Here is a 22785-nt window from a genome sequence, read left to right as displayed (position 1 = left end):
TTTATCTTGACTAAAATGTGATCTCCTAGTCTAGTAGAAAGCAAACTTTAGTGAGTAGAATACAGAGGCAGAATATCGGGGTCTTGTAGCATGTGATTCTGAGCTTATTTGGGTGCTTCACTTGCTTGAGGAGGTTCGACTCAAAATCTCAGCCACTCCAATACTATATTGTGACAATATTAGTGCAGTTTTGTTAGCTCAAAATCTAATTCTCCACAGTAGGACTAAGCATTTTGAGTTAGACTTTCACTTTATGAGAGAAAGGGTGAACCACAAGCAGCTTAGTGTTGTTCATATCAGTGTCACTAATCAAATGGCTGATATCTTTACTAAGCCATTGTATCTAGAATTCTTGGACAAATTTAAAAACAAACTCAAAGTAACTCCTCGACGGTGACTTTAAGTTTGAGGGGGCTAATAGAGTATAGAGGTATTAGTGTATAATAGTTAGTTAGGTTGTGAACTGAATAACGTAATTGGTTATTCTGTTATTTTGTTACTACAACTGTGTTGTTATTGCTATAAATGGCATAATGCAGTACTCTTGTAACTAAGATTAATACACTTTTCAATTTCATATTCTTTTGTTTCTATGATTACACTGAGTCTTCTCTCAACCTTTTCAACGTTAATATTTTATTAAACATTATTTATATACATCATACTTGCAATTTAAATGCATAGAAAATAAAACTTAAAAATATATCTTACATTATTTATTTACATAAGTACTTAACAAATTCACGTATTAAACTTTTCCATCATTGATCAAATGATCATTATTTCCTTCAGGATCTTCAAAGAAATCAGATACTTCATAATGTGGTGTAATTTTCAGCAACATCCTTTGAAACAAAATTCGTCTCCTTTCCTTTGTCATCCTTTTTCAAGGATACATGATAAAGATCAATTACAGGCCTTGGAGTACATAGGTACGTGAACAATGGCCCTTTCCACCACAACGAAAAAAATTATCCTCTATTGATTTATTTTGTCCATTATTTCTTTCTTTATCCTACTTCTGGTGAGATCCTTTCTTGTGGACATAATTTTTCTTCCTTCCATAATTTTTCTTGTTACCAAAACCTTGCCATTTACCTCTTCTAGGGTTATGATTTGCCGCATTTGCTTCAGGAAATGGAGCGGCACTAGCTGGGAACGCTTCATGATTTCTTAAAAGTAATTCATTATTACGCTAAAAAACAAGAAGGTAAGAAATTAGCTCAAAATATTTTTTAAATTCTTTTTCTCGATACTGCTACTGTAGGAGCACATTCGAGACATGGAAGGTTGAAAAAGTTTTCTCTAACATGTCATTATCAGTTATCTTTTTTTCACATAATTTCATTCATGAGGTAATTCTGAATATTGCTGAATTGTATTCATTTATAAATTTAAAATTCTGAAGACGTAAGTGCGTCCACCCATATCAGCCTTGAGAAAGTATCATTGTCTTTTGATGATTATACATTTCTTCAAGATTTTTTCACATATTTGCAGGATCTTGTAGTGTGAGATATTCATTTTTCAATCTTTTGTCAAGATAACGACGAAGGAAGATCATGACTTTGACTTTATCCTTCTGAGATGTATTATTTTTAGTCTTAATAGTATCTCCTAGATCCATTGAATCAAGATGGATTTTGGCATCTAGTATCCATGATAAGTAGTTGTTTTCAGATATATCAAAAGCATTAAATTCAAGATGAGAGAGTTTTGACATAATGAAAATTTATTACCTGAGTCTTTCTAAATTTTTATCAGAGTCTCGTGCTGATAACGTGTTCTAGAATAAATAAATAAGGAAGAGAAAATAAATATAAAATAAAGAAGTGCAAATAGAAGACTCTAGTATTAATATTGACTAATATTATTATCTCACTATAATAGAGATGATTCATATATATTATATATGTTGCACGTTAAAGGAGAGAGAAGAATGTTTTATATTTTATTGTGTATATCCATTGCCTCAGCCTATGCCCCTATTTATACATGTGCAAGGTTTAACTTCTTCAAGTTTTAAAAATCTTGCACCGTTTATCTTTTTATATTTGTACCGCCCAAAAGTATTTGATTGGAGAAATGAATCATGCTGAGTAGACACTGAGTGGACATCCATATTGTAACAAATCTGACAATTTTGGGTGGAATGTTTCTTTGTTAACGCCATTCTCTTGTTTGATTATTTTTCAACCCAACTGTTAAGTCTTTTTCTGCCTTTTCTTCCTTCCTTTTTTTCAACCATTTCACATTTTTAAGTAATTTTTTTAACGCATTTCCATCTGAACAATTATTGACAATTTCTTTTGTATTCAAAATATTTGAAATACCATGATCTTGATTGCGTCTACAAAAAGAATCTACCTTCTTATATGCCTCGTCAATAACTTGCTCAACAAAATTAGGTGTTACTTTAAAATTTATTGATTGAGCGGCTAATTTGATTGCTTTAGAATATATATTCTTATACCGTGTTATAGAATCCACTTTAGTATCACATTGAATAGCTTTTCCATCTGAGTCATGAACAATCATTTCTCTTGCTTCTCTAGTCCATCTCTTCGTAATGTATTGATCTGGAATTTGTTTCACATCTCAAACATTTAAAACTTTCAAACTATGACCACATAAGAATCCTATTGTTTCAAATATTCCACAACTATAAGTAATTATCATATCTTTTACATTGTCAGATACAGTGTATTCTTTATCTTTTTCAAAAATGACAATTTGATATTCACAAATTTGATTGTTATCTCTTATGAGAAACAATATAAGTAGCAAAACTCCAATCAAACTCATTTTGAAATAAATCAAATGCACTAGGAGTATATACATGTGCAGCATACTTTAATAATGGTGAGTGAATCATTTTGTCGCTCCTTATATTGCTTGACACCAACAACTCGCTCAAATTGTTTGAGATAACGTATTATGTCTAAATTTGACTGCATAAAATCTTTCAAAACACTATTAAAACTTTCACTAAGTTGAGTACTTTGCATCCCAATAGTATACACCTTCTTCAAATAGTAATGAGCCCATTTTTTCTTTATTTTATAAATACTCTTCAACCAAGTATTGTCTTTTACTTTGTATCTTTGAAGCAATGCATCCCATGCTTCTTGAAATTGAAACTGATCTTTAAAATTATACATAGAAGTTTTGAAATCTTTCAAGATACAAGAACCATCTTTTAATTTATTCCTTAAATGTCTAATAGCATTTTGCATAATACGCTAGACACATAATCCATAATAGATTTTAGGCATTTTTTCTACCAGAGCACTTGTCATAGCAGGATCTTGATCAGTGAAAATAGTTTTAGGCATTTTTTGCATGCCAGCTTCTAAAAATGATTCAAATAACCATATAAAAGATTCTTTTGATTCATCGTACAAAAGAGTAGCGCTAAATATTACTATTTCTCGATAGTGATTGAATCCACAAAAACATCCAATGGTCTATTTTTTTGTGCAATATGTAGTGTCAAATGTGATTACATCACCAAAGATAGCATAATCAATAACTATTCTTGCATTACCCCAAAAATATTTGTTATTTTCTCTTTATTATCTAACTGTATAGCATATTGAAATGAGATATTATCAAGTAGTTGTCAATGAAAATACTTTCATAAACTACCTGCTTTATCATAGGCTAATTCTCGCTTTTGTTTGCTTGAAGATAGTTCTTTGGGTCTTGTTTGATATATCCAAGAACATCTTTACCACCAGCTTGTAAACTTGTTACTTCATGTGTTTCTTTTGGTCTTATGCCAGCTTCATCTCCCAAATCTATTTGCAATGCTTGTAGTTCTAAAATTTTTCTTTGTGATGGCATCATATGACTAGTTTTTAGAATTTGCAAAATATGATTGTAATTTAACTCAAGGTCATAAATTATATATTTTTTTATATCTTGAGCAAACTTGAGTCTCATTCTTACTTGGCAACTTGTTCTAGTCTCAACAGCGAAGTTGCTTTGTTAAATGATCTGGTTTATCTTGTCTTTATTGGTCTTCCTTTGCACAAACAAGCCTAAAACCACTCCCAGAATTATCAACCTTGCATTTATTTGTATACAATTGTCGAACATCAAAACCCATCATTTCATCATAATTTCTCCGAAAGTCTTTAGCTTCTAGTATCGTGTCAAATTTCATACCTAATTTTGCTATTTTTTTACTATAATTGGCCTGAACAAAATAAATAATAAAATTCTAAATATAATTGTTATAAACATACAAAAATAAGAGTACTAAAATAAGAGTTCTTAAATATAATTGTTATAAACATACTTGAAAAAAATAATTAATGTAGAATTGTGTTGTATAATTTGAGTCTTTTCCATATTTTGAAAAATCAATTGATAATCTTTGTAAATATAAAAAAATAATATATTGAATAAATTTTATCAAATATATTGTAGTAAAATTTGAAATTATTCAATAAAAAATATTTTTTTATAATGCTATCATTGTAATCATCAACTTATTTATTTCTTCTGATAAATCTATGGTTTTAGTTCTAAGAAACAACACTTTTTTATGTTTGACTTGCTAGACAATCCTATCGTCGTAACTCTAGTAGGGGACAACATAATGCTCATTTCTATTGGGGACACCATCATTGTAGTGTCTATGGATGGAACTAGCATACTCATTTCACTTGGTAACTTTGTTATCTCTTCTGTAACTACCATTTTTTTTGGTTAGTTGACACTATCGTTTTCCATGTTTGTATGGTTTTTTTTGTTATTTTTTGCTCAATACAAATGTATTATTATACACATTCAGTTTTGTAAAAATTCAACTTTGTACCTAATCTTTGTAAAGTGGTACGTTTTTGTCTTTAAAATTTTTTTAATAGTTGACGTTTTGATTCTCTTTTAATGTATTTATTTATTTTTTTTTATTTAAAATGATCAAAACTATTTATATTATCAAGCGTTTATATTACATTATTTTTTTTCTAAAGTAAGTGAATAGTTTTAGAAGAACCAAATCCTTGAGAATAAGTTATTTTAATTTAATTTTAAAAACTACCTTAAGAAATAAATATTGCCCTACACTTATAAATGATCTAGAAACTATTTTTGAGAAACATAGAATTTATAATATTTTGTTTTACGTCTAGGAACAATTTTTTGGAATGTGGACATTTGCATTTGTTGATACTGACAATTTTGTAATTTTATATTATAAACCAAGTATTATATTTAGTGATTAAATACTGGAATTAAAAATTTAATTGTGGGATATAAAGTTTTAAATCCTAGTACCTTTAGAAAATAAAGATATAGAAATTGAAATTTTTAGAGATAAAAACTATAATTTTAACAATATTTTTTTAAAAAATATTATTATTTAATTTTTTAAATTTTAAATTTATCCTTCAATAATTTTTATATTTATCTTAAACTAAATACGATGATAAAACATAACTCAATTTTATATATTTTATAATAAATACAAAATAAAGACTTAATTTAGTCTCTGTCTTTCCGTCTTTCTGTTTTAATTTATCTTCCAAATGCAACTAAATGGATCCCATAATGATATGGGCATTTCTGTTTTTTTACCGAAATTTAATTGCCAATTAATCATGAAACTCTTTTGTGCCCTAGCTACCAGGCTATGAATGTCACATGATCATGATGGGTCAAAAGCCCATACTAAGAGTCTAGGAGGAAGTATATGAACATGATGGGTCAAAAGCCCAAAAATTAATTAGCCTATCGGATTATCTTTTTCAATAAAATAAAATGCGCACACTTGAATTACCAAGAAAAAATGCGCACACTTGTAGGCATAGTACAAAATGAATAGATGATTTCTAATGACCAAAAACACCGATAACTATTTGTGATTATATTAAAATGAAAAGGAATAAATAAAAGTTTAAGCTAATAAAAAAAGTTTATTACATTCTAACATGGAATTATAAGATTTAGAACGGTAAATATTAAATAGGTAGCTAGCCAACGGTATAATCCACTCTTGTTGAAAAATCTAGTTGGCTAGCAAAATATATAATTTTTAAACAAAATTTAGGGTTAACTTAGTGTAATTTATGGGAGCAGTGCCCTCTCCCGTCCGCTACTACCATAAACATAATAAATTTACTTGTAAAGAAAAAAAAGTGTAATAAATTAAAAGTCTAATGGTTTCTCCATGGCTTGGCGCCTTGGCCCTTGACCATCATATTGTCTTTTCAATCTTACTAGTACAGGAATCCGTGCGAAGCGCGAGAATGAAAAAAATTCCTGTAAATGAATATATTATAGTAATAAAAATAAAAAATAACATATTATAATACTTACTTGGTGCGTTTTGTGGTATCTATTATGGTACCATGACTATAGTGACTACAAAAAATTGGCCAATAGAATATAGACATTTAACTTAAGTAAATAAATTTTGACTTTGAGTTACTATGTATTAAACATGGTAAAAATATTAACAGTTAAGGTAAATATTCTAAATGAGAATTAGGGGAAATAAATTTAAAATGTTAAAAAATTAGGAGAAAAATAGATGTTAACATGCACATCATCTATGAATGCAGAAGTATTACATGAGTTACGGTTCATGGGTTTAGGAACACCGATCATTATAATATATAATTATTAGCTATTCACATCGCATTGTCTGTTATCTATTCGGAGAAGAGAAAAAGTAAAAAATCGGCGTTGAGAGTACAGAAAGATGGCGATGAGCTAACCGTCGGTGGTTCTCGTTGTAGGAAAAAATAGATGTCAGAGCCAGACTAACAGAAACTGGCGAAGAAAGAACAACTTGTGACCGGGTAAGAGAATTTTAAGGATAATGTGTGTTTTATTTATATCTGTACCTGACTCTATGTATTTTCTGCCAAAAGAATTTGGGTATATGTGAATGTTATCGCAGTAGAAAAAGTTTTGAGTTGATGTATTTAGATGCATTTGTTTTGTGTCAGTTAGATTATTCTTGTACCTGGTATAGTTTTCAATAGTTACTGTTTTAAAAGATTTGTTCTTGAAAACACTGTATAGAAGAGTCCTTTTACCCGATACCCTTACTTGACCTAATATTTGTGTTTAATTTATTTATTCAATGTAACTATAAATTTACTAATTTCTTGAAGTTCAAAATTTGTTCGCGAAGTAAGTAGTGTACCAAAATGTGGTGATTTGGAACTGGATTATTTGTATGAATTTTTTTCTATAGTAATTGAGTCTCAGGTCTCCAAGTGTGTCATGTATTTGGTTCTCTGATGCCTAGTTATTGCAATTATTTGGACTCTTGTAAAAAATGTCATTGTAAAAGCTATAAAGGAAATATTAAAGAATTGAAATAATTAATGCATAGTTAATGCAAATACTTGAATTCTTATGGACAATTTATTGTAGTGAAATTTATGTAGGAGATATTAAAGAACTGAAATAACAAAGTAGTCTTGTTGGCATAAATAAATTAATAGTAAAGTATCAAATTTTATTACGTAGTATGAGTACACTTTAGGTACAATGGCATTTAGGAATTAAGCTTGTCTAGAGTTGATTTTTTTTTGCCATTCTTATTCATAGTAAATTCCTATAAAAAGCTGGATTTTGTCTCTGTTTTCATCCTAACAAAAACCTTTTGCATTACTCTTACTTTTTTTTATACACATATGATTCTTATTGAGTGTGGATGGAGAGCATTAAATTGGGAAAAGAATTCTATTTTTGTCAAGTAGTGAATAAATATGCTTTGGAACAACTAATAGTATGATTAATAGTAAAATTTTTTATTTTTACTGTTTTCATCCTTGTGGTTATGTATATGTTTTTTCTTTATTTGTTCATTAGGAATAATTTTAACATGTCAATATTTAGTAATAATGAACTTGCAAATTTGAGAATAATTTTTAGTCTAATTTAATTTGAAAATTATATTTTTATTGTACTCCAAACCAAAGAAAAGAATAATTGTCTTGATGGATAGATATTCTCACAGCATACCTTGATCCTCTGGTTGGTTCTTCTGGTTGCTAGTTAAAGTTTTTGGGTCTTATGCTTAGTTAGCACGCTATTTTTTTCCTCACTTGCCAGCTGACATGCAAATTCTTTACCTGTTTAGGTATTTGGTGGGGTGAGATGGAGAGTGATTCGGAAGATAGCTCAGAGTTCTCTGGGCAGTGGACTAACGGATGGAGCACAAGATCGGAGGATGACGAATGTGAGAGAATAAGGACAGAGTCAGGACAACCAGAGAAAGTCAATATGACATCATTGGATACTGAAAAAACTAGTAGGGTAGCAGATGATGCGAAAGCACAGGAATCTAGTCCGTCGATGGTGAGGTCAAATGTAGAACCTAATAGTTCTAATCGCTTCGTGGCAGGGGTAACTGTGGAAGATCTGGCACTTGCTGAATTTGATTCAGTTGAGGAGGCACATGCAAGGTATGTGGAATATGCACGAATTACCGGGTTTGCGATTCGAAAGGGAGATTCGGAAAAAGATAAAGAAGGTAATATTGTGAGGAAATTTTTCTTCTGCAATAGAGAAGGATTGCGTGATAAGAAACATTTTGAGAGGATTGATAGACAGCGTGCACACAAACCAATTACACGAACCAATTGTAATGCGAGGTTTGTGGTTCATCTAGCCAAGGGGTGCGGTAAGTGAAAGATGAGGTCTTTCGTTGCGAATCATAACCATGATCTAGCGCCGGCAGACCACACAAACGTAATGGCACCGCATCGTCACATGTCGGAAGGCGACAAGGCCCATGTTCATAGCTTACACGAAGCAGGTTTCCAGACAACTCAAATCATGGGATTCTTTGCCTATCTCGCAGGTGGTTATCGCAACTTGCATTTTATAAAGAAGGATCTTTATAACTATATCGATGAGGTTTGACATTTCCGCATTGTGGAGGGTGATGATGCTGCGGCTATTAGCTATCTTAAAGGGAAGACCGAACTTGATCCGCTAGCTGTGGTACAATACACGTATTGTGCTGAGAACCACTTGGGTAATCTGTTTTGGTGTGATGGTCAAATGCAGCACGACTATGATTGTTTTGGTGATGTCTTGGCCTTTAACTCAACCTATAGAAAGAATTTATACAATAGGCCTTCGATGATTTTTTTAGGTACTAACCATCATAGACAAACCATTATTTTTGTGTTTGGGTTGCTTGAGGATGAGAAGATTCCTTCTTATAAGTGGTTGCTATGGTGTTTCTTGGATGTGATAAGGCAAAAGGAGCCGATGGTTGTGGTTACAGATGGAGATGAATCAATGAAGAAGGCTATCCAGAACGAGTTTCCTAATGCAACACACTGATTATGCAGTTGGCACCTTGCTCGGAATGTTGTCTCTAACATTAAGGATGCTAATTTTTGTAGTGCATTTAAGCATGCGGTTTATGGAAACTTTGTAGTTGAAGAGTTTGAGAACTATTAGGCGGAGATGGTTGAGAGCTTCGGTTTAGAGAATAATGAATGGATTGGAAAAACCTACGAAAAGAGGGAGCATTGGGCGAATGCTTATCTTTGTGATAAGTTTTGTGCTGGAGTGAGAACAACATCAAGATATGAGGGAATCAATTCAACACTTAAGAAGTTTATTAGATCTGGAAATTGTCTTCTTGAGCTCGTGGAGAACCTGGATCGTGTGGTGAAGGATTATCGGAATAACGAGTTCATGACTGACTTCAAATGTTTGTATTCGGAACTGGTGATGACAACTGAGTTGGAAAGTATTGAGAAGGTTGTAAGCAAAGTGTACACGCGAGAGATATTCTTTGAGGTTAAGAAACAAATAGAGTCAGTTGCTGCGTTGATTGTGCTTCAAAGTGAGAGTTATGGTACCATTCAAAAATTCATGCTAAGAAAGTTTCGAAGGCCCTGTCGAGTTTATACTGTGTTGTACGATAGTAGTTCTGAAAATTATGAATGTTCGTGCAAATTGTGGAACAGTCTAGGGTCCCTTGTAGTCATATATTTTGTGCAATGAAAGAGCTTGAGATAGAGGTGCTGCCGACCCGACTAGTGCTTCGTAGGTGGTGTAAAGATGCAAAGTCATTGGTGTCATTTGGTGCGGTCCCAGTGGCGGATCCCGAGAAGGTGTTTCAGATTCGTTATGGGTCCTTGTGGAGTGCATGTATGTGTATGTGTTTTTTAGCCGCCCAGAATGGAGACACATGAGAATGTTCTTTCTGAAGTGGCAAAACTAACAAAGGAAACTGAGGCAACGGGTTCGCAGGGTGGAAGGAACCGATTTGGAAGAGCATGCGACGTCCATGTGGACATCCTGGACCCAACTATTGTAAAGTCGAAGGGTGCTCCCATGGGCAGCACGAACGCAAGGATGGGGAGGCGATGCAGAAGGTGCCATGGGCTCAGACACGATCGTAGGAATTGTAATGCGAGGAATGAAGGACCAGAAGATGAGGTAGGCATCTGAACGATCTGCAGGTCAGAAATTCATTTCTTAATGTGTGAGTATGTTGGATGTTGTGTGTTGTTTATTCGAAACTTTTGCGTTATTATTTTGATTGAGAAGTGTTATCTTGTCTTTTTTTTATATAATGGTAGGGAGCAGGAACTATTAATAGCTGGTGCGGTGATTTAACAACCACAGACTAACCGGCAAGTGCACCGGGTCGTATCAAGTAATACCTCAGGTGAGTGAGGGTCGATCCCACGAGGATTGATGGATCAAGCAACAATGGTTGAGTGATAGACTTAGTCAGATAAACAGAAAGTAATGTTTGGGCAATATAAAAGATATTAAACAATATAAAGAATATTGAAGGAAGGCAAGTAAATAAATTGGGAAGAAAATATGGAGAAAATAGTTAATGTTTCAGAGTTATCTATTCTTCCGGATTAACTTTTCTTACTAACTATTTTAATCATGTAGGATTTAATTTATGGCAAACTATATGTGACTAGACCCTAATTCCTTAGACCTTTCTAGTCTCCTCTAAAATTCATTAACTGTCAATTCCTTGGATAATTAATTCCAATTAGAAGCTGCATGATCAAATTCCAGTTTATATGCCACAAAAACTCTAATTACCCAAAAATAAAAGGATTATATGTCACGTATCCCGTTAAATCCAGATAATTAAAATTTAGGAGAATATGTTTTCAAGCTGTTCTTCAAATAAAGAGCTTTTTCAAGTTTTATAAGAACTCAAATAGAAAGAGGGTCATGCTTCCATTCCACCTAAATTCATAAGATAAAGAGCGAAAACAATTCTTAAATTATAAATCCATACATGAATTAAAATAGAAAAGCAATAAAATCAATCCATACAAATAGACAGAGCTCCTAACCTTAACATAAAATGTATTGAGTTCCAATCTGATGGCCTCCAAAGTTAACTAATGGAATCCCTTTTTATAACTAATCCTAATTAATTTAAAATCTAATTATCTAAAATTAGAAATAATATCTTTTCCTAAAGATAAGATTTGAATTTAAATAAGAATAATCAGCAGGTCTTCAGTTGATGGGTGGGGACCACAAGTTTTGTCCATTCTGCAGCTTCTAATTTGTGTGTTTCTGGGCTGAAAACTAGGTCAAAACAGCCCAGAAATCGCCCCCAGCGTTTTTCTGTGTTTTCTGCACGTGGCGCATGTCACGCGTATGCGTCGGTGGTCTTTTTCGCAAGTCACGCAGACGCGTCGGTCACGCGCACGCATCGCTGTGCAATTCTTCAAATCACGCGTATGCGTCAGTCACGCGCACGCGTTAGTCACGCGTATGTGTCGCTCCTCGCTGCCATCTCCTTTGATTCTTGTGCTGCAGAAACTTCACTAAATCCAGCCGAATGTTACCTAAAAGATAATTAATTCTTTATTAAACTCAACAAATTAGATACAAATTCACTAGGAAAAGATAGAAAAGATGCTCACGCATCACAACACCAAACTTGAATTGTTGCTTGTCCTCAAGCAACCAAAACTAATATAAGCTTAGGATGTGAATTTGCATGAGAATGAGAATTCGATTACGCTCATGTCTTTTCTTATAGTGGGGTTTACAACTGCAATCCTGAATAATTTTGGCATCTCACTCTCCTTTGAATCAGAAGAATGTTATTGTCATCTGGAATTAGAATCCAGATAATATTATGAATTCTCTGATCTTTTGTAACTCAATTTAATCCTTGAACATAGCAATATTTCTTTGGTGCTTTGCACCTTGAGCCTAGCCGTGACTTTAAATGTTTTGTCTCAAGCTTTACTTGACACAGAAACACCACAAGCACTTAATTGGGGAACTCTCTTTAAGTTCTAAATATTTTTTTATTATTATCCCCAGACAGTGGTGCTCAAAGCCTTTGGCGTACTCTACAATTGATCTCGACTCTAAATGTTTTGTCTCAAGGATTACTTGACACAAGAACACCACAAGTATGTGACTAGGAAAACAACTCTTTGAGCTTTAAATCATGTCTAACCTCCCTAGTCATTGATGCTCAGAGCCTTGGACTTTGCTTTTATTTTTATTTTGCTGTTTCTTTTGCTTCAAGGATTAAACTTTCATTATTTCAGAGAAATCATAATAATTCTCTAAATTCCTGTTCCTTGTACATCAACCATTTTTTATTCAAATTTAAATATGCACTGTTCATGTCATGCATTCAGAATTACAATTAATACCACCATATTTAAGTAAATAAGACTATTCTTCAATATAAAATCACTTTCTCGTGCAATACATCACTTCTGTATTTTTTATTTGAATTCAAGCTCAGTGAGTAATACATGAGATATCTTTTTGGAATTAAAGCAATTAGGAGAAAACTAAACTAGACATAGGATTCTAACTAATAAAGGATCATGCAACAAACAAAGAAAAATAGTAGAAAACCGGAACTTAATATAGTAAAAACGGGAAGGAATATAGAATGAAAGAAACTCAACCACCTTAGTTATCCCAGCGGTCGTTTTATTCTTTAGGTTGTGCTCCTTCGTGAAGATGATTCGCCTCCCTATTAGTGCCATAAAAAATAAACAAAAAACCCTTAAGCGAAGCGTCAACACCAAACTTAAAGGTTTGCTTGTCCTCAAGCAAAGAAGAACTGAAAATAGAAAGAGACAAATATTATTATGAAAGAAAAAGAAAAGGATAAAAGAACAAAAGAGAATTAGGATTGGGAGAGGGGAAAAGAAAATTAAAACTGGGCAGCGAACTAGTGTAGTTGTGCGGCGCAGGCGACGCGTACGCGTGCAGCACGCGTACGCGTGGGTCGCGAAATTTTCTTAATGACGCGTAAGCGTCAGGCACACGTACGCGTGCCCTTGGTTTTGTACGATTCGCGCAAAGGCAGCCGCGCGCATGCACAACTCTCTGTTCGCGTGGCTTGGGAACCCAGATTTTCAATCACGCGCACGCGTGGATGGCCATTTGTGCAAATGACGCACACGCATCAGGGATGCGTACGCGTGATCAAGTTTTGTGCTTCTAACATACTTCCAGCCCCAAGCTAGCACAACTCTCTACCCAAACACGTATTTACGTCGACTTTTAAGGTCACGCATACGCGTCATTGACGCGCACGCATGGAATGCCAAAATCACCGATGACGCGCACGCGTCATGGACGGGTACGCGTGAGCTTGTTTGTGCGAAAGACTTCATTCTCGCGTCACTCCCACACAACTCTCTATTCATTTTTATTTTTCACGCACACCCATCTGATGCATACGCGTCAGCGATGCTTGCGCGTCAGCGACGCTTGCGCGTCATGTGCTCTCTTTTTTTTTTATCGTGTCCAGCTCATGTTCTAAGATAGCTGCATGATCTGAAAAACAGTAAAAACTTAGTAAAAATCAAATAAGGAAGAAAACTACTATTACAAAAAATAGCTAAAGATACAAAATTATCGGGTTGCCTCCCGACAAGTGCTTCTTTAACGTCACTAGCTTGACACTTGATTGTTGAATTTTCTTCCTCTTCTTCCAGTTGGTTAAAAGAAGTGTCTCCAAGGGAGGAGAGATGAAGATTAGTGCCCCCTGATATAAAGTCCTCCTAACAAGCTATTTTTATTGTGATTAGCTTGATTCACCTTGCTTGTTGGGGTAGAGGTTGGATTGTTTCTTGCTGACCTTTTCTTCTTCATAGATATTTTTCTTCTGTTTCTTGGTCACAATCCCCTTTTCAGTACTTTCCTTGATTGCCTTCACTTTTTTTATTTAAAGATTTGGGTGTTGTGTGATGGTTAGAGTGTACCCTTCATTAAGAACTTCTTGAATTGGTGGTTCAATAAACTCACCCTCTATGCCACTCTTACTTCATTGGAATGTAGATTCTCATAATTGTTTTCATCCCTTACAACCTCCTTTGTTTGTGTATCTTCCTTCTTTGTTAGTGCATCTTCCTTCTTTGTTTTTGCATCTTCCTCTTCTTTCATGTGTGAGGGTGAAAAGTTCTCTAATTCACTGGAGTATAAACTCCTTTGATTGATTTCCTCACTTTCTTCCATAGGATCTTGCATTATATCTCTTGGAAAAGAATTTGCTTGTTCTTCTTCCTGGGACTTGATAATCAGCTCACATAATTCTCTATATTTTTGACACTCGTCTTTATATCATGTATGAATTCTTTCATGAGAAGCTCAAGATCTGATGGTATTTGAGACGAATAAGGAGATGGTGGCTCTTGATATGCATAAGAAGGAGATGATGGTTCTTGGTATGAATAGAGAGATGGTGGCTCTTGATATGGGTAGAAGGATGATGGTTCTTGATATGGATAGAGAGGTGGTGGTTCTTGGTATGAATATGGAGATGATGGTTCTTGATATGAATATGGAGGTGGTGGCTCTTGATAGTTGGAACATGGAGCATTGAAGTTTCTTTGGTTTTGATTTTACCAACCAAAGTTTGGATAGTTCCTCCATCCACCATAATATGAATCACTACTCGGGTGTGAGTAGTAACCCATGTAATCTCTCTCCATTATTTTTTCTTAGCACAAAACACCAAAAAGGATTAAACGCACCATGTGGTAAATAGGAAAGCAAAGAAGAAAGAATAGAATTCTAAGAATTAAAATAAAACTAACTAGGAAACACCAAACTTAATTTCATAAATTAAAAAAATATTGGTGCTATTTATTTATTAATTTTTTTTCGAAATTTATAAAAAAATTAGATTTTAATAAAACTAAAAATAAAATGCCTAATCTAAGCAATCAAATAACTAATAGTTGTTAATCACTATCAATTCCCGGCAACGGCGCTAAAAACTTGGTGCGGTGATTTAACAACCACAGACTAACCGGCAAGTACATCGGGTCGTACCAAGTAATACCTCAGGTGAGTGAGGGTCGATCCCACGAGAATTGATGGATCAAACAACAATGGTTGAGTGATAGACTTAGTCAGGCAAACAGAAAGTAATGTGTGGGCAATATAAAAGATATTAAACAATATAAAGAATATTGAAGGAAGGCAAGTAAAAAAATTGGGAAGAAAATATGGAGAAAATAGTTAAGGTTTCAGAGTTATCTATTCTTTTGGATTAACTTCTCTTACTAACTATTTTAATCATGTAGGATTTAATTTATGGCAAACTATATGTGACTAGACCCTAATTCCTTAGACCTTTCTAGTCTCCTCTAAAATTCATTAACTGCCAATTCCTTGGTCGATTAATTCCAATTAGAAGCTGAATGATCAAATTCCAGTTTATATGCCACAAAAACTCTAATTACCCAAAAATAAAAGAATTATATGTCACGTATCCCGTTAAATCCAGATAATTAAAATTTAGGAGAATATGTTTTCAAGCTGTTGTTCAAATAAAGAGCTTTTCCAAGTTTTACAAGAACTCAAATAGAAAGAGGGTCATAATTCCGTTCCACCCAAATTCATAAGATAAAGAGCGAAAACAATTCTTAAATTATAAATCCATACATGAATTAAAATAGAAAAAGCAATAAAATCAATCCATACAAATAGACAGAGCTCCTAACCTTAACAGTGGAGGTTTAGTTGCACATGGTTCAGAGAGAAAATAAGGATTCAGGTAAAATGTATTGAGTTCCAATCTGATGGCCTCCAAAGTTAACTAATGGAATTCCTTTTATAACTAATCCTAATTAATTTAAAATCTAATTATCTAAAATTAAAAATAATATCTTTTCCTAAAAATAAGATTTGAATTTAAATAAGAATAATCAGCAGGTCTTCAGTTGATGGGTGGGGACCACATGTTTTGTCCATTCTGCAGCTTCTAATTTGTGTGTTTCTGGGCTGAAAATTGGGTCAAAATAGCCCAGAAAGCGCTCCAGCGTTTTTCTGCGTTTTCTGCACGTGGCGCATGTCACGCGTATGCGTCAGTCATGCATACGCGTCGATGGTCTTTTTCGCACATCACGCGGACGCGTCAGTCACGCGCACACGTCGCTGTGCAATTCTTCAAATTACACGTACGCGTCAGTCACGTGCACGCGTCGCCATGGAAATCTCCAAATCACGCGCACGCGTCGCTCCTCGCTGCCATCTCCTTTGATTCTTGTACTGTAGAAACTCCACCAAATCCTGCCGAATATTACCTAAAATAAACAAAATTGCAAAAAACTCAAAGTAGCATCCACATTGGCTAAAAGATAATTAATTCTTTATTAAACTCAATAAATTAGATGCAAATTCACTAGGAAAAGATAGAAAAGATGCTCACGCATCAATAGCCAGTCTCAAACTTCTTGTAAAAGGGTTCATCGAAGTTAGGCATTTGGTGATGAAATGGCTTGTGGGGGTTGAAGTTCAAGTCATCTGTTGAATGAAGCATCTTTGGATTTGCCTCACCTTGAGAAATTTGCCTCACCTTCGCTAGGAAGTTTTGTTTTATTGATATTTATAAATGGAGATTGTAACAGATGAGGATTTTATGTTATGAACTTGCATTAGTTAGCTTGTATGGTCATTTGGAAAATGGATGGCTACATGTATTGCATTGCTTGCTTCTTGACAGTTACAACATGTTCGAGATTTGTAGCTTCACTCTCACATAATTCTCATCATATAATATAAGAAATTGGGAGGCTCCATGTATTGTCTTGCTAGCTTCTTTACTGTTACAGGTTTGAGTTTTGTAGCTTCTCTAGTTGTGAGAAATACCTCGCATCATACAAAAGAAGCATGTGGCGGTAGCTTCTAACATTTACGAAACATGCTGGGGTCCTGGATTGCAACTTTCACTTTGGGTTTACGGTCTTTTTAAAATGTTAGCCACTAATGTTCTTCAATTCTACTTATCGCATGGAATGCATGTTCAGTTTGAGTTTTGTTTGTTAAGTTAAAACCAACCTAGTATGTTTTAAATATTTTTCAGGTAACTTTCATAGTAACATTTGACTCTACCATTTCTAGTAGCCTGTAGTCATATATTTTTTCTTCTACCTGAAACATCAGTAGTTATGTCAATGGTAGATTTTTCGGTCGCCTCTTTTTCTCGGTTTTCTTTTATCTGAAACATTGGTAGTTATATCAATGGCAATGGTTACGTAACATGAAGGTGCTTGTAATTGTTCATTTCCCATATGTTGGTGAAGTAATCCATGTACATTACTTAACTTTAAACATTGGTCATTGTTTCAAATTGATCTAATTATATTCCACTCTCCCATGCACCCTTGCCTTTGGGGGTGGGTCATATATACAAGACCTATAGATATGGTCTAACAATGAGAAATATAAAGTGCAGTGAAAATCACGGAACCAATGGAACAGACATAAAATTGCATCTTAAAAATTGAAAATGAACGTTTACTGCAACATGCTTGATGACTTTAGACAGGTCCGAAAGACATATTTGACTTGTAATATAACCATCCATAAGTATAGTTAGTTTTACAAAACACCATTTTACAAAAGTCGAGTGTATCTGCTGCACACTCTTTGGAGACTATTGTTGGTTTATGCCCATTCCTGAGTAAGTTGCTTATCCAGTCGCACCTCATCTGTAACACCTAACAGCACACCTATGTCGAGTTTGAACATGAGAGAACATGTTAATTTATGCTTATAAATTACTGTAGTGTTTGATATGCTAATTAATAAAATTTCCACCGACATATTGATAAATGAATCATGAGTGAGTATGTTACCTGAGTGAGTATTTTACCTGTGTAGGTCAAACGTGTCATGGGTTACAAAAGGAGTTGCATCAGAATAACCACAGAATATTGCCGAACATAGATCCCAGGAAGCATTGCACAATTAAATAAGTAGCTGGATTACATAATATTAGACAAAAGGTCAATTGTCTCTCTACCATTAAGCATTCAAGCAAGCATTCTCAAAAGGAATTTAGGTGAACATGTGGGTCAGTTTGTTGCTGGGGAATTGGTGGTTAAGTTCCTTCAGTATTCCAACACAGCTTGGATAACCTCCATGCACTTGTCATTATGATACTTTAGCACCATGTCAACAGCAAGCCTCATACGACTGTACTCTGTAATTTTCTGCAGCCAAAAGGAATTTCAGTTAACACGTTTTCTAATAATACTACAACCAAAATATTCAGGTCTATGGTGTGTTGGTATACCTCTACCTCATATGAGTTCCATAGGTGGTACATTATCATCCATTGCACAACATACATGCCGCAGTCATTGCTGGAACAAAAGATGGTTTGCTTATATTATATTTTTTATGGCTGGTAACACAACATTCTAATTTAAGTGACATAAGTTAAAGCAAAAGGACTTCCAGGTTATGAATGACTTCATAATTCCAAACACAGTAGACGTTGAGAACGTTTATCATATAATTGATCATCATGGATCAAATAGTCACATTTCACTCATGTTCATATACAAACTAAGGTAACAGAAGTAGATGGAGTTTTGGGGTACCTTCCAAGGTCCTGCCTGGTCACCTTAGGCTCCTTTATCTCATAGTCACTGCACAAAATCCTAGGATTTTTCTGGTCGTCATACCAATCATCACTGTCCAACATTTCCCCTAGGAAGATAGCCTGGTGGTGTATCATGGCGTGCACAACATTAAGAAGCATATGTTCAGATGCTTTTTGAATAAAATGTGATGACTTCATTATTTTTTAAGGGATATGTTCGATAGAGCTTACCACTTTTTTAAGCTGCCTGAGCCGCATGGGTCTGTCATCTACTGACGGAAGGGAGTCCGGGTACACAAGCTCCCTCCGAATAACATCAATCACCAGTAGAAACCAATGTCTATCGCACCAAATGGGACAGTAAATCTACCAGCGGAAACTCATTATGGAATATTCACATGCTGCATAAATTTGGTGTCCACGACGACATTACTAATATTATCAGATCTAACCTTGCAAACTCGGTTGGCTTTGCCCATTAAATCCTCCCGGATCGCCTTCAGTGTGGCATGCGGAACAGATCCCCTTTCGGTTGCAATTTGCTGTAACGACAAAGTTAAACGATGAACGTAAAAAATTTTCATGAGGTTCATAATGAAACAAATCAATTGCTATAAGTTCGAAGTAATTTATAGGTTTCGGAGTAAAAAAACCCCACCATGTGAGGTCTTACAATAAATTAAATTAGGCTAAACGGGTGAAATACTAACGCACTCAATTATCCGTTCAAATTAAGGGTAATGTTTTTTGTTATTGTTTTCAAGTTAAATTAGTATTTTCACTCACTGAGAAGGTTGTAGGCAAGAACCAATGTATCCTAGTGGAGTTTCTAGCTAGCATGCAAGCAAAAAGGATCAGCACCTGTAAAAACACACAATGCCAAATACTTAGTCATGCGCCTCAGGAAAATCATGCAACTCGAGATGGGGGGGATCATGTACATAGATCTTTTATTCATTTCGTAATCACGTCGTCGACCACGGGCTTCCTAGGCTCCAGAGATCTTAGAGCACCCCTGGTAACAGCACAGTGCGGGCTCTTGACAAGAAGCTCGCTGTAGGAATCAGTATTAGCAAACATTATTTATTTTGAATTAGTTATAACATGAGGTCAAGAATGTAGGTGATCATCATTGGCTATGAGAAACGCATATCATTTATACAGATGTCCCAACATAACATGTATTAGTATGAATGGTGGAATGAAAATTGTTGCTGATATAGCAATAGAACGTAGTGTGGGAAACAACGTGGTTAACTAACGTTTCAAATAATCTACGCAGTGTATTGTCCTACCGAGAACTACAACAATCAGTGGTTAAACTTACTCTTGGTCAAGTTTCGTGTTGAATATGTACGCAGCAGCGAATAGATCAAGGCTTACAATCTTTATGTCCTTAGTGGGGAAGAAAGTTAACGGCATACCCTATAAGGAGAATATCATGTACAGTTGATAAGAATTGTAGTCCAAAACATTATGGTTTATAGCCCATTCACTTAGCATAAGGCTGAAACGTATGTAAGAACTTACATGAAGAATATTTTTCCCACTCTCTCTCCCCCACTGGCTCCTATTGACATGCCGAATTTGCAGGAAATTTTGTTGCTCGGCATATTGGACTGCTGGGATGGAACTGCTAGTGATATATATCTTTTCTCCCTTGCTCCGACCCACCCCAGAAATGCTTCCGGAGAGAAACAATTTCCTCCTTCCCCTTGTGGTTTCTCCCTTTAGGGCAGGGATCGATCCATAACGCCTTTGTTTGTTTCTGCGCTTGAAGCAGAACGTACTGCCTTATGTACTAGATGGTGGTGTGGGAATTGGGAGATAGTCAGGGTCGTTTCCAGTTGTGGTGGGATTTGCATTTTTCTTTCGCTTATATGTACGTAAGGTTGGTCCACTTTTTTCAATGGTGCCTTCGGTCATGTTGGTCTTACCTGGTTTTGGAGAGTTACTTCCAATGTGGGGTGATACAGCTTGCTGATTTATAATCTCTTTCACCAGTTCCACATACTCCTCATTGAGGAGTTTTTGGTTTCGGATAATGAATTTAACTTCAATAATGTCAGCTTCAATTTGGTTTAGACGTTCTACCAAAGAGGAGGTTGTCATAGTGTGTATAGTTTCCTGCGAATCGCTCCTCCAGCAACAAAACCAGTTTTACAAAGCTATATCTGAAAGAATCTTGATCAAAAGTAAGAGAGCGCTAAGTTAGTGTAAATATGAATAATCAATGGATGCCTACTTGTGTTCCAACCCGTTAGCGAGGTTGGGCGGCAACTCCGAGTGCGATCCCGTAGGCGCAGAAGGTGTGGATAAAGCTCCATTGGTCACCAACGACGGCGGTTCCTTGATCTGTTCTTTGTCCATTGCTGCAACGTCTTACACTCGAAAACCTGCTCACACATACTATGTCTGTAACACCCTAATATTCAAATCCTTATGCTCGAGTCATAACTCCATGATATTACAGTGTTACGACTCACAGGTGGATTTTTAATATATAAATATAGGTAATTTCGAAAGGAGTATTAATCGAGAAGCCTGAAAAGAGTAGAAATAAAATCGCGAAGACGTATCACTCACGTTTTGACAACGAAAAGTTAAGCTGTGAAGCCGAAAGCGATATACGGACAAGGCATAAAGGAGATTAAGAGATAGATAACAGATGGATATATATATATATATATATATATAAGTAAATAGCCACTAGTCGCAACCCGCGAAGTTTAGGCCGGCTAGGGTACAGTATGAAAGTAACTGACAACAGTACATCCTAATCTCTCCCAAAGGAAACATAAGAGCCTCTATAGGCAAGTTCCAAAAGAGTTCAACACATAATATAATCTTTTTAAAACAAAGGTGGAGAGATTCTAAGCAAAACACAAAGTAGAGAAAATAAATATCTTCGCCGTCTCTCAGACGAATCGCAGCTCACTTCTGAGCACCTGAACCTGTATCTGAAAAACAAGGGATATATACGGAATGAGAACCCCGGGCCCATGGGTTTCCAGTACGGTAAAAGTGCCAAATAAATACAATGCACTGCAATAAAAACTCACTAAGCATCTTAAACTCCTTTTCACCAAGTATCCAGCCTAGATTCTCACTAATCCATAAATAGGCATCTGTCATAAGGGGATACTAAATCTAGTTCATGTCACACATATTTTCCAACTCACTGATTCTTCCACGAATCAGACTCAGAATCATAAGCAAAACCATCACCAGTTATTCTGCCTCAGCAACTCTATATCAATACATCATACCCTTGCCTGGAGCTAGTGAAATCACATCACTGCGTCTACCCACGGGGCTCAAATTATCTCATTCAAAAATCATCATCATCATGCAATCGCATCATCAATTCATCTCATCAAGAACAGCCCCCAACATCCACCGACACCAACATGAGGGATCTCTCAGTTGTACAAACACAAGCAATACAGACAAGTAATACACAAATAAGGTACAAGTAGAACAAGTAGCACGTAATCAGGTAACATAGCATATATGATATAGAAATCCAAAACAAATAGGCAAACCCAAACAATTCAAACATATGCAAATGATGTATGCCTGTCCTATGGCTGATGATATCATCTGTTGGTTATATAGCCAACCCGACATGTCCTGGTAGCTAACCATTGGACAGAAACACCCCTTGCGGAGCAAGTAGATTTGAGCTACAACCCCCTTGCTACTACCCGCTCAACCCAGAGCCAGTGGAACAACCAGTACTGCGGCTACTACCTAGTCGGGTGTTTAAAAGCTCAACCTGGAGCGAGTGGATTCACCACTACTGCCGCTACTAACCAGGCGTCACAATCTCTGACATGGAGCAAGTGAGACGAACCACAACCCTTGCTACTGCCCAGGTATCTTAAGCATTAACCCGGAGAAAGCGGGACGAACCACAACCCTTG

At 35.3% G+C, this 22785-nt stretch overlaps 1 protein-coding gene across 1 annotated transcript; it reads right to left on the bottom strand.

The window, feature by feature from the left end:
* Positions 1–18362: 18362 nt before the first annotated feature.
* On the bottom strand, positions 18363–20281 carry LOC112717345 (putative ubiquitin-like-specific protease 1B). Its single transcript, XM_025769407.1, has 8 exons — positions 20187–20281; positions 19829–19913; positions 19646–19720; positions 19312–19401; positions 19091–19225; positions 18858–18979; positions 18548–18617; positions 18363–18464 (listed from the first exon to the last, which is right to left on the bottom strand). Exons 1-8 carry the CDS (start codon positions 20279–20281, stop codon positions 18363–18365), a joined length of 774 nt encoding a protein of 257 aa, XP_025625192.1.
* Between the last annotated feature and the right edge of the window lie 2504 nt (positions 20282–22785).

Source organism: Arachis hypogaea, chromosome 10, assembly GCF_003086295.3.
Source record: "Arachis hypogaea cultivar Tifrunner chromosome 10, arahy.Tifrunner.gnm2.J5K5, whole genome shotgun sequence".
Taxonomy (NCBI): domain Eukaryota; kingdom Viridiplantae; phylum Streptophyta; class Magnoliopsida; order Fabales; family Fabaceae; genus Arachis; species Arachis hypogaea.
This window is presented reverse-complemented; position numbering and strand designations above follow the sequence as displayed.

What these genes read in the sequence shown, in the direction of transcription:
- LOC112717345 (XM_025769407.1), bottom strand. Translation starts at nt 20,281, where the DNA reads ATGCCGTTAACTTTCTTCCCCACTAAGGACATAAAGATTGTAAGCCTT. An exon ending in TCAGGCAGCTTAAAAAAGTG is followed by an intron (nt 18,980 to 19,090) that starts GTAAGCTCTATC and finishes ATACACCACCAG; the next exon opens with GCTATCTTCCTAGGGGAAAT. An exon ending in GGAACTCATATGAGGTAGAG is followed by an intron (nt 18,465 to 18,547) that starts GTATACCAACAC and finishes TTTTGGCTGCAG; the next exon opens with AAAATTACAGAGTACAGTCG.